General features: G+C 55.1%; 1 protein-coding gene and 1 pseudogene across 6 annotated transcripts in view; one reads left to right on the top strand and one right to left on the bottom strand.

Moving 5' to 3' along the window:
- Positions 1-12436, top strand: part of RIPOR3 (RIPOR family member 3) — a 105977-nt gene that overhangs the window by 59785 nt on the left and 33756 nt on the right. For all 6 annotated transcript variants that reach the window (XM_054466686.1, XM_063659340.1, XM_054466687.2 and 3 more), the window contains exons 2-3: positions 313-431; positions 11899-12045. In XM_054466686.1, coding sequence (XP_054322661.1) covers positions 313-431; positions 11899-12045 — 266 coding nt within the window. The remainder of the gene's footprint in view (positions 1-312; positions 432-11898; positions 12046-12436) is intronic.
- Positions 10987-11736, bottom strand: LOC129022132 (large ribosomal subunit protein eL36-like; annotated as a pseudogene).

The raw sequence follows: 12436 nt of genomic DNA, 5'->3' as shown, positions 1-12436 counted from the left end.
GTGAGAGGGCTGTGTTCGGGAGGCGCCGTCCCCTTGCTCTGGGAGGCAGCATTGCCTGGCACTAAGGACCTGAGCAGAGAGTGCAGAGTACAGACACCTGGGTTCGAATTCCATTCCCATCACTGTCCCCCATCAGGTCCCCTAACCTTATGAGACCTCAGCTTGCTGACCTGTGAGCCAGGCACAATACCAGCCCCCACAACACTCTGGGGCCATTGTGAGGTCTGTAGGTGTTGGTGGAAGGTGGCTGGCCTGCAGACAGCACTCGCTGGATGGTGATGCCAGGCTGACTCTCCTGTCCTCTCCTTGCAGGTGACCACCATGTCGGTGAGGTTGCGGTTCCTGTCCCCCGGGGACACAGGGGCCGTGGGGGTCGTGGGCCGGAGCGCCTCCTTCGCGGGCTTCAGCAGTGCACAGAGCCGGAGGATCGCGTAAGTTCCGCCCATGTCCTGTGTCGGGGTGCAGGGGCGGGGCTTGTTGATGGGCTGGGGAAGGGCAGGGATATCCTCCTCCTGCTGCCAGAGACCAGAAGGCTCACTCTCAGGTCAGCTTGCAGCCTGAGAGAGAGAGAGAGAGAGAGAGAGAGAGAGATTGAGATTGAGAGAGAGAGAGATTGAGATTGAGAGAGAGAGAGTTTCTTGGTGTTGGGAGAAACCTGTCATTTCCTTGAGACCTGAACAGTTATCATTTCAAAGGCTCCAGAAGTTGATCCACCTGAGCTTAGCAGGTCCACTTGGCAGATAAAAAATCTGAGGCTCTGGCTGGGCACAGTGACTCACGCCTATAATCCCAGCACTTTGGGAGGCCGAGGCAGGAGGATCACTTAAGCCCAGGAACTCAAGACCAGCCTGGGCAACATAGCACAACCCAATCTCTACAAAAATTTTTTTGAAAAACCAAAAAATCAGGCTGGGCGCGGTGGCTCATGCCTGTAATCCCAGCATTTTGGGAGTCCAAGGTGGGCGGATCACTTGAGGTCAGAAGTTTGAGACCACCCTGGCCAACATGGTGAAGCCCTGTCTCTACTAAAAATGCAAAAATTAGTTGGATGTGGTGGCACGTGCCTGTAATCCCAGCTACTTGGAAAGCTGAGGTGGGAGGATCACTTGAACCTGGGAGGCGGAGGTTGCAGGGAACCGAGATCACACCACTGCACTCCAGCCTGGGTGACAGAGCAAGATGCCATCTCAAAAAAACCCCACAAAAACACCAAAATAGAAAAACCGAAAAACCAGAGGCTCAGATAGGTGGAGCCACTGGCCCAAGGTCACACAGCAAAACTGGCCCAGGGTTGGGTCTCCTAAGGGCGGGGTTGGGAAGGAATGTTCTTCCTGTCTGAAAGACTAGGCAATGGGGCCACCTCTTCTGGCTCTGTGACCTGGGGCAAGTGATCTCACCTCTCCAACCTTGTTGTCTTCATCTGAACAATGGGAATTGTGGGTGCGCCCTGCTCATGGGGCTGTCGGGAAGGAATCACGAGGGAGGCAGGGCCAGCAGCCAGTGCAGCTAGTGCTGTGGGGGGTTATCGGATGAGGGAGCAGGCTTGGCACAGACGGGCCTGGGGGGCAGCATTGACCCTGTGGCCGAGTTCCCGGGGGGTGCTGGCCGGGCCAGGCCCTGCCTGCTGCCCCGTCCTGTGTTACCTCCGGCTTTAGGTACTAAGTCCCTGGGAGGAATGTTGTTTCTGCTTCTGGAGGCCACAGCCCGATGAGCTCAGGCCTGCTGCCCCCTCGCTCCAGGGCCTCATGCCAGGCACTGTGCAAGCCCCCAGGGAACCATTTACGAGCGGGCAGGCCTGGGGACTGAGGCAGTTTTCCGACATCCTGAGGGAGCCAAACCTCTGTCTGTCTGAGCCAATGGGGTGGACAGGTCGGGGTCCCCAGCCAGAGCAGAGTGCAGAACCCAGTAGGTCAGTGAGTCAGTCAACAACCAAATCCCACCATGCTCTTCCCCGACTTGAAACTCTGCAAAGATTCCCATCCTACTTAGAATAAACCCAGTGCCCTCCTGGCTAGAGGCCCCTGGGACCTGGCCCCAGCAGCCTGCCTCCCTCCCCTCCCGGCGTCAGGGCCTCAGCACATGTGTGCCCTCCCCCTGGAGCTCCTACTCGACTCCTCCACCTCCAGTTCCTGCTGAATCACCTGCAGGCATTGGCTTCCTGCTAGGTCCTGGGGGAGGACCCCCAAGCTCCAGACCAGGCCAGATCCCTCCTGTGTGTGCTCCCTGAGCTCTTTCCCAGGGGCATTTGCTCCTGGGATAGGACCCCACATCCACCCTCCTGAGGTCAGCCCTCCCAGCTCACTAACCTTTCCCTGGGGGCTCCCTTCCTGTGGGTGCGGGTGCCGGGACCCCAGGGTTAAGATCCTGGAGTGTCTCAGCTGGAAGCACCTTAGGAATCCCTGTTCACGCAGCAGATATTCATGGAGTACCTACTCTGGCCCTGTCCTGGGCTCTGGGGACAGACCCAGGCCCCCCTGTCCTGGGAGTTGATGGCAGCAAACAATAAGCCAATGATAATTGAGACAGATCCAGCCAGTGGCAGTGCTGTGAGGGAACTGAACCGGGGGTGGGGGAGGTCAGCCAGGGTCTTCTGGGAGAGCCTGACGAGACAGGGGCATGGGGAGTGGAGGCAGGAAGGGACAGAAGAAGTGGATCTGTGCGTGTGCAGATGGGGGTGGGCTGGGAAGCCTTCGGCAGTGGGAGGCAGCAGCGAGTGCAGATGTCCTGGGTGGGAATGAGCTTTAAGGGACAGAAAGCAGGTGTGTGGCTGGCATGCGTGACAGCAGTCAGAGAGGGAGGAGCACCCTGCGGGGCCTCATGGGCTGCAGTGAGGCCTTGAGACACATTCTCAGTGGAGGGGAGCCTGGGAAGGGTTTAAGATGAAGCCCCAAGACGAGAAGTAGTTTGACCAAGGCTCCAGAGCAGTTAGTGCTCAGTGCCCCAACTCCAAGCCTCAGAGAGCAAAAGTGTGGGTGCTGCCAGAGAAAGGCACACAGCAGGCGCTCCATAAGTGCTGCAAAGAGGGGGTTAAGTATAAACCAGCCAGGAAATGATGCTGTTTCTCGACTTAACCATTTCTGAGCTGCCTCTTCCCGGGTTTTATCAGAGCCCCCCACTTTCTTGTTGGGGTCTGTAATCAAGGCTGGGAAGGTCAGCTGTGCGGGTTACCTGGCCAGGGGGCCATCCAGCCCAGGTGACCCTCTCCAAGCTGTGTGCCCTGGAGTGGCGCTGGTCCACTGAAGCACTGTAGGGACCCTTGTGTGGTCTGGAAGGAGGGGTAGGGTCTGCAGACCCTGTACCCAAGGGCGGCTTCATGAGCGTGCAGCCTGTGCTCTGTACTTTGATTGAACGCTCTGCTGTTGTGCTCTAGAAATTTTTGTGGGTGTCATTCTGTCGCCCAGGTTGTAGTGCAGTGGTGCGATTTCGATTCACTGCAGCGTTGACCTCCTTGGTTCAAGTGATCCTCCCACCCCAGCCTCTCAAATTTTCTTTTTTTTTTTTTGAGACAGTTTCTCTCTGTCACCCAGGCTGGAGTACAATGGCGCGATCTTGGCTCACCGCAACCTCCACCTCCCAGGTTCAAGTGATTCTCCTGCCTCAGCCTCCTGAGTAGCTGGGATTACAGGCGCGTGCCACCACGCCCAGCTAATTTTTGTATTTTTTTTTTCTTTTGAGACAGAGTCTCGCTCTGTTGCCCAGGCTGGAGTGCAGTGGCATGATCTCGGCTCACTGCAACCTCTGCCTCCTGGGTTCAAGCAATTCTCCTGTCTCAGCCTCCTGAGTAGCTAGGATTACAGGCACACATAATCATGCCAGGATAATTTTTGTATTTTTTATTTAGTAGAGAGGGGGTTTCACCATGTTGGCCAGGCTGGTCTCGAACTCCTGACCTCAGGTGATCCACCTGCCTCGGCCTCCCAAAATGCTGGGATTACAGGCATGAGCCACCATGCCTGGCCTAATTTTTGTATTATTAGTAGAGACTACATTTCACCATGTTGGCCAGGCTGGTCTCGAACTCCTGACCTCAGGTGATCCGCCCACCTCGGCCTCTCAAAGTGCTGGGATAACAGGTGTGAGCCACTGTGCCCGGCACCAAATAGAAATTCTCAATACAATTTTTTTTTGTTTGTTTTTTGAGACAGAGTCTTGCTCTGTCGCCCAGGTGTGCAGGGGTGCAATCTAGGCTCACTGCAACCTCCACCTTCCAGGTTCAAGCAATTCTCCTGCCTCAGCCTCCTGAGTAGCTGGGATTACAGGCATGCGCCACCACACTGGCTAATTTGGTGTTTTTTTGTTTTTGTTTTTTGTTTTTTGTTTTTTTGAGACGGACTTTTGCTGTTGTTGCCCAGGCTGGAGTGCAGTGGCACAATCTCAGCTCACCACAACCTCCACTTCCCAGGGTCAAGTGATTCTCCTGACTCAGCCTCCCAAGTAGCTGGGATCACAGGCGTGTGCCACCATGCCCAACTAATTTTGTATTTTTAGTAGAGACAGGGTTTCACCATGTTGGCCAGGCTGGTCTGGAACTCCTGACCTCAGGTGATCCACCCACCTCGGCCTCCCAAACTGCTGGTATTACAGATGTGAGCCACTGCGCCTGGCACAAAATTCTTGATAAATTTTGAATAAAGAGCCTTGCATTTTTATTTCGCACTAGACCCCACAAATTTCACAACTGGCCCTGCCTGCAGCTCTCCTCCTGCCAGGCCTGTGGGGGCCTCTGAATGTCCTGCATCCATGGGACATGTCCCCTCAGGCCCTAGAGGGGAGCTCTGCCCAGAGAGTGCCCCCACGTTAGGCCCCTGCCTCTCGCTGGCCCCTTCCTGGATTCCTGGGATCAGCTCTTTGGGAGGAAGGAGGACAGAGATGATCCATCCCCTTGACACCAGGGCTCGCTGGCCATCAGCAAGGGTCCCACAGTGTCCAAGTCCTAGTCTAGGAAAGACAGCCCTGATGGCTCTAAGTATCTCGGACCCCTCCTGTCCCCCATCTGATTGTCAGGGATTCCAGAGGATGCTGGGCCTGGGCTGGTTCAGAGGTCCCTGGGCTGGTTCAGAGGGTCCCTGGGCTGGTTCAGAGGGTCCCTGGGCTGGTTCAGAGGTCCCTGGACTGGTTCAGAGGGTCCCTGGGCTGGTTCAGAGGGTCCCTGGGCTGGTTCAGAGGTCCCTGGGCTGGTTCAGAGGGTCCCTGGGCTGGTTCAGAGGGTCCCTGGGCTGGTTCAGAGGGTCCCTGGGTGGTTCAGAGGGTCTCTGGGCTGGTTCAGAGGTCCCTGGGCTGGTTCAGAGGGTCCCTAGGCTGGTTCAGAGGGTCCCTGGGCTGGTTCAGAGGGTCCCTGGGTGGTTCAGAGGGTCTCTGGGCTGGTTCATAGGTCCCTGGGCTGGTTCAGAGGGTCCCTGGGTGGTTCAGAGGCTCTCTGGGCTGGTTCAGAGGTCCCTGGGTTGGTTCAGAGGTCCCTGGGCTGGTTCAGAGGGTCCCTGGGCTGGTTCAGAGGGTCCCTGGGTGGTTCAGAGGTCCTTGGGCTGGTTCAGAGGTCCCTGGGCTGGTTCAGAGGGTCCCTGGGCTGGTTCAGAGGGTCCCTGGGTGGTTCAGAGGTCCTTGGGCTGGTTCAGAGGGTCCCTGGGTGGTTCAGAGGGTCCCTGGGCTGGTTCAGAGGGTCCCTGGGCTGGTTCAGAGGGTCCCTGGGCTGGTTCAGAGGTCCCTGGGCTGGTTCGGAGGTCCCTGGGGCAGCCCCCACCTGGCCTCGGCCTCTGCGGCCCCCTTGTGTGAGGGCAAGGAAGAAGCTGCCCACACCGACGGGGGCGCGGTACATCTATTTTTATTTTTAACTTCCTGTCTCCGTCGAGCTCCCTGGGGTCTGAACCCTTGGAGCCAGGGCTGGAGCCTGATTGGGTTTCAGGCCCCACCTTCTGGCCTTGTTCCCTGGTAACCCGAGCAGGCTGAAGCGCAGCCGCACTGTCAAGGCAAACAACCTGGCAGGAGGGCAGGGCTCTGCGTGGAGAGGGTGGGCTGATGCCACCTCTGTTCCCGTCCCTACCTTGACCCCTACTCAGGCACCTTGAACCCCCTTTCACTATAGACAGGGCTTTTTACTCCACAGTCAGGTGGCTCACTCGGGGAAGTAACCTGGTGGGGAAATTTTATACTAAGGTGTGAATGATTGACATAATAAGGCCATTTCCCAAGAGCTGGACCTGGCGGGTGGGAGGATAGAGAGATGAGAGGATAAACAGAGGGGATGAAGGAGGAGAGGGCCAGGCCCCGATACTGTCCTATTCTGCTCCAGTTGACAGGCATGGTTGCCCTTCCCCCTTTCCTGCCCTTCCCCAGCCAGGTCTCCCTCCTCCAGGCAGTCAGGCAGGTACTCCCTGAGCCAGGAGCCACTGGGACATCCTCCTCAGCTTGGGAATTCCTCTGTTGGGATGGCTAAGAAGTGTGGGTGTGAAAACGAAATAGCAGCCATTAATTTTCAAGGAGAGGAGGCTGGAGAAAGAGGCGGCTCCTATCCAGCCCTGCCTATGATGCCGTCAAGCACACAGACTCTGGAGCCAGAGGCGAGTGACGCAAGTTCAGTTTCCTGGACTGTACCAGGGGGCCTGACCTCAAAGACTGTGTCAGGAGGAATGAGTCCATACATGTAAAGCACCAAGAGCAGGCCAGGCGGGCGTGGTGGCTCACGCCTGCAATCCCAGCACTTTGGGAGGCCAAGGCAGGTGGATCACTTGAGCTCAGGAATTCAAGACCAGCCTGGGCAACATGGTGAAACCCTGTCTCCACCAAAACTACAAAAAAGTAGCCGAGTGTAATTGTGCACTCCTGTGGTCCCAGCTACTCAGGAGGCTGAGGTGGGAGGATCACTTGAGCCCAGGAGGTGGAGGCTGCAGTGAGCCGAGATCACGCTACTGCATTCCAGCCTGGGAGACAGAGCAAGACCTTGTCTCAATTTAAAAAAAAAACAAAAGCACTGAGAGCAGAGCTTGAACTTGGCAAGTGCCGAGTGCATGCCTGTCATCATCATCGAGTGGCCAGCACCGCCAGGCACCTGGGTAAATGGTTGGCTCATGTCCTTGTTGCATGGAGTCTTCACCTGAAGCCTGTGCAGTCAGTCCTATAATTGTCCCGCCTGGAGGCTGGGGGCAGGTGCAGGACTTGAGCCCAGCCCTGTCTGCCTCCAGAGCCTGCACTTGCAACAGCCGAGTACCAAGGCCTCTGCCAACCACACCAGGCAGAGGGACTTCTGTAGCAACCTCACGTGAGGGCTGGGGCCGGCGGGTTGCACGTGCCCGTCTGGAAGCTTGTCTGGCATGCCAGGGGCTGTTTAATATTTACTAAGTCCTCCCAGACCTGGTGAAACATCCGGCCCCAGAGGCTCTTCCTGCCCCGGCTTCTGTGACACCTGGGCCAGACATGCTGCCTGATTTGGCCATCAGGAGGCTGCACACGCATCACCTTCCCCGGGTGGGCGGGCTCTCAGAGTGGCCACTGAGCCTGTCCTGTTGAACCTCAGACAAGGAGCACTGGGCTCAGAGCTTTCCCGGGAGCAGGTGCATCCAGGTACGGCTGCAGCAGCGAGGGTATAAGGTCCCCAGGTGGATGGAATCGGGGCTGGGCCAAGGGTGCACACCTGTTGGGGACTGGAGGCGGGAGTTGGGAGTGAGCGAGCTCCTGCAGCCCCACCTCCAAGCTCCTGCCCCACTGCCTGCTGCACACCTGCCGGGGTCCCTAACCTCTCAGAAACCTGCCTTTCCCCGAGGCTGCAGCCCTGACCGTCTCTGCCAGCCTCAAGATGGCAAACTTGCAGAGGGCCCGGTTCAAGAGGTGGGTGATGGGGCCTCAGGGAGGGCAAAGGGAAGAGGGAGCACAGCCCCTATGGGCTTTGGAAAGCATCACTTAACATTAAATATATACAAATGGCCGGGTGCGGTGGCTCATGCCTGCAATCCCAGTACTTTGGGAGGCCAAGGCGGGCAGATCACCTGAGGTCAGGAGTTCAAGACCAGCCTGGCCAACAAGGTGAAGCCCTGTCTCTACTAAAAAAACAAAAATTACTGGGCGTGGTAGCAGATGCCTGTAATCCCAGCTACTGGGTAGGCTGAGGCAGGAGAATCGCTTGAACCTGGGAGGCGCAGGTTGCAGTGAGTAGAGATCGTGCCACTGCACTCCAGCCGGTCCACAGAGTGAAATTTCATCTCAAAAAAATCCAAAATAATAACGTAATACCTGTCTCCTAGGGTGGTTGTGAAAGTCGAGATATTTCTATAAAGCCCTTAGCGAGCTCCTGGTGGCAGCAGGTGCCCCCAGTTACTTAGGCTCATGTGTTCTCACTAGGCTTCTGGGGCCCTTGGGCTTTTGGTGTCAGCTGTTCAGCAGCCCAGTAGCCCTGGCCTGAGCTTAGTTTCTCTGCTCTACAGAGACATTACTTGTCATTGTAAAGGTGTTGGAAGCTGGACTTTCTCTGGGAGCTGCCCTTCTCCTCCTCTCACACATCCTGGGTCCCCAAAGCTAGACAGGCCCTGGGTCCAGGCCCCTCTGCAGACTCCCACTTCTGCCTGGGTCAAACCTTGCTCCTTACTGTCCACTCCCAGAGCACACCAGGCCCACTCTCCACCCTTGCTCCCTCTGTCCCGAGCTGGGAACACCCAGGGGTGCACTCGCTGTCTGGCTCTGCCTGCAGGGGCCAGGATCTCTGTTCTCTAATCCCCTTGAGATGCTGTATTTTCCCCCATTCAGCTGAGCTTAATATTTACCAAGCACCTAATATTTTCTTTTTGTTTCTTTTCTTTTTTTTTTTTTTTTTTTAGGCGGAGTTTCGCTCTTGCTGCCCAGGCTGGAGTGAAGTGGCATGATCTCGGCTCACTGCAACCTCTGCCTCCTGGGTTCAAGTGATTCTCCTGCCTCAGCCTCCCGAGTAGCTGGGATTACAGGTGTCTACCACCGTGCCCAGCTAATTTTTTGTTTAGTAGAGACGGGGTTTCGCCAGATTGGCCAGGCTGGTCTCAAACTCCTGACCTCAGTTGATCCACCCGCCTTGGCCTCCCGAAGTGCTGGGATTATAGGCGTGAGCCACAGTGCCTGCCCTGCACCTAATGTTTTCTAAGCTGTGAGCCAGGGGAAAGCTACAGATAGGGTGTGATGATTCTAACAATAGCTTGCATGTAAAAGGTCTCCTTTGTGCCACATTTTGGACCTGGCATCTAATAGAATATTCTCAGCACCACCCTCTGATGTATTATGTGGTCCCATTTTACCGATGAAAAGACAGAGGCTTGGGTAGTGTGTTAGAGGTGAAGTTGCTTTGATAAAAGGACCCCCAACATGCAGGTGCTTACTTAAGATTGGTTATTGCTCGCTCTCTGCAGTCCGGAGCCAATGGGTGGATGAGGGCATGTGTGTGTTGGGAGGTCTGCTTCACAAGGCTATTCAGGGCCTGTTCCTTCTCTCTTGTTGCTCAGCCAGCTTTTGGGGGTGGGTTGAAGCTGCTTCCAGCATACCCTTATTCCCGCCCCTGGGAAGAGGAGGAGTTGGAAGAGAAGGGCCAGTAGTCCCCTGTAAGAACTGATGCTGAGCCAGGCGCAGTGGCTCACACCTGTAATCCCAGTACTTTGGGAGGCTGAGGCAGGTGGATCATTTGAGGTCAGGAGTTCGAGACCAGCCTGGACAACATGGTGAAACCCTGTCTCTACTAAAAATACAAAAATTATCCAGGTATGGTGGTGCATGCCTGTAAGCTCAGCTACTTGGGAGGCTGAGGCAGGAGAATCGCTTGAACCCAGGAGGTGGAGGTTGCAGTGAGCCGAGATTGCGCCATTGCACTCCAGGCTGGTTGACAGTGAGACTCCATCTCAAAAAAAAAAACAAAAACAAAAAACTGATGCCAAAGTTAGCTCTAAGAGTCATTTCCACCATGTCTGTTTTGTGAGAATGTTGTCATTAAGTGATACCTGGTGCCAGGGCACCTGGCCGATGGCTTTAGAGGGCTAAGAGCAGAATTCAACACATCTGTTGGTGAGGAAAGGCTGCATCAGCCAGCCTGGTCCTCAAGCCTCATGGATAAGTTATGGGATCCTGAGAAGAGGCTTAGATGCCAGGGAAACCAGCTCTGTGCTGTGATGAAGGTGCCCTGACCTCGTACTCCTGTAATCAGTCTTGAGATGCTGCTACATCTCTAAAGGTGGAGGGACCCAGCTGTCACCACTGAAAGGCAGTTTTTAGGATCGTCCAGTCCACACTCCCAACTCTAGCTGGCTTAAGCTAAAAAAGTGAGCCAGTTGGCTCATGTAACTGCAAAGTCCACGGGCAGGTTCAGCTTTAGACATAGCTGGATCCAGGAACTCACTGTCATGGAGATTTGGTCTGACTCTGTTTGTTCTCCTCTGTGTTAGCCCCAGTTTCCCTACATGGTGGCAAAAGGAGGAGGCTGGAAGTCCCAGGTGTATGTTCCCCGGGTTAGCAATGCCAGGAGAAAAAACACTTCTCCCTTCTGTGAATTCTGAACTCCTGGCTGGCTACTGGCCAGGCTTGATCCCCATACTTCTTGGCCCAGAGGAGCAGAATATGTTGACTAACGCAGGCCTGGAATGTGGATTTGCCAAAGAATCCCGTGTGCACATATGCATGTGCAAATGTGTGTGTGCATGTTGATTGGTCAGGCTACCTTTCCCCCAAACCACAAGCATAAAAAGCAGAGCTGGGGAGGTGCCCCAGAGGAAAATTGAGGTGCTACTACTAGGGGGAGGGGATGGATGCTGGGCAGGTAAAGCCAACAGATGCCACCCCAAGGGTAAAGCACAGGACTATGACTTGGCCTCTCACACGGCTTTGCCTGCACAGGCAGAGCATGCTCATCAGAGAGCACTGGCATTTGGGCTGCTTGACTGTATTTCTTGCTGTAAGTTCATTTCTGATACCAGATTTTTATTATCATTCTTTTTTTTTTTTTTTTTGTCAAGCTGTTCTTTATTTCCGGGAGAGGGCAGGGGAAGGGGCTCAGTCTTTCCTGGCAGTGGCTTTCCTCATGGCGGCCAGGACATTGCTCGGCTCCTCCTGCTTCCTCTTGGAGGGGATGTGTGTCCCCACACACATCCTTGATGAACTTGAGGGCCTGTTTGTCCTTGGAGACCTTCAGTAACTCCATAGCGTGCTGCTTGTATAGGGCAAAGCCACACACCTCCCGGATCATGTCCTGCACAAACTCAGTGTATTTAGTCAGACGCCCACTGCAGCGGCTGTGCCTGGGCTTGCTCACGTTCTTGGTCACCTTGTGGCCCTTGTTGAGGCCCATGGCCATAGGGTAGCCATGGCTGCTGCTCTCCAGTGGCAGCTGCAGTGGAAGAGCTTTATTACTCTTCTTTTAATCCTCAAATCCAGGCTTCTTATATTTATTTATTTATTTATTTATTTTTTAAGACGGAGTCTCACTCTGTCACCCAGGTTGGAGTGCAGTGGTGCAATCTTGGCTCACTGAAACCTCCACCTCCCGGGTTCAAGTGATTCTTGTTCCTCCGCCTCCGGAGTAACTGGGATTACAGGCACGTACCACCACATCCAGCTAATTTTTGTATTTTTAGTAGAGACAGGGTTTCGCCATGTTGGTCAGACTGGTCTTGAACCCCTGATCTCAGGTGATCCACCCACCTCAGCTTCCCAAAGTGCTGGGATTACAAGCATGAGCCACTGCACCTGGCCCAGGATCCTAATTTTACAGATGAGAAAGCAAGAGACCCAGAGAGGCTCCATAACTTTCTGGAGACCACATTGCTTGGTGGTGATGGGGGTGGGACTGAGCTGGGTCTCCTGACTCCCTGTGGCTCTGGTCACTATTTCCAAAGTGCCTGCCCCTGGGAAGGGCTTTGTCAGGGCCCTTCTCTGACTTCTCTTCTCCTCCAACCCTTCTCACAGAAAGTCCATCAACAGGAACTCCGTGAGATCGCGAATGCCTGCAAAATCCTCCAAGATGTATGGCACGCTGCGGAAGGGGTCGGTCTGTGCAGATCCCAAGCCCCAGCAGGTGAAGAAGATCTTCGAAGCATTGAAAAGAGGCCTCAAGTAAGGCTGGGCTGTGGGCTGCCTTTAAGAAGTGCATTCCTCTACCTCGCCTCCTCTCTGTCTCTTCCTGGGGAAGTGTGGGTGGGTCTTGTCTACAAGAGGTGACAGGTTAAGTTCCTGGTCATTCGTTTAGTCAGCAAGTATGTCAGGGTGCAGCCGTGTGCTCAGCCCGGTCCTTGGGCACTGGGAACCTGGCAGTGACTGAGGCAGGAGGACTCTGATCTTGTGGATCACGCAGTGCAGAGGAGCAGATTCGATGCACTCAATCAAGAAGCAATGCAATCAATCATGGAACTTCCACCTGTGCTGAGTGCGCTGAAGAAAGGTAACAGACGGTACGTCGAGGGCCTCGGCAGACAGGCAACAGCATGGGCAAAGGCCCCGCGGTAGG

This window comes from Pongo pygmaeus, chromosome 21, assembly GCF_028885625.2.
Source record: "Pongo pygmaeus isolate AG05252 chromosome 21, NHGRI_mPonPyg2-v2.0_pri, whole genome shotgun sequence".
Lineage (NCBI taxonomy): Eukaryota > Metazoa > Chordata > Mammalia > Primates > Hominidae > Pongo > Pongo pygmaeus.
The sequence above is the reverse complement of the archived record's forward strand: the minus strand, read 5'-3'. Positions and strand labels throughout refer to the sequence as shown.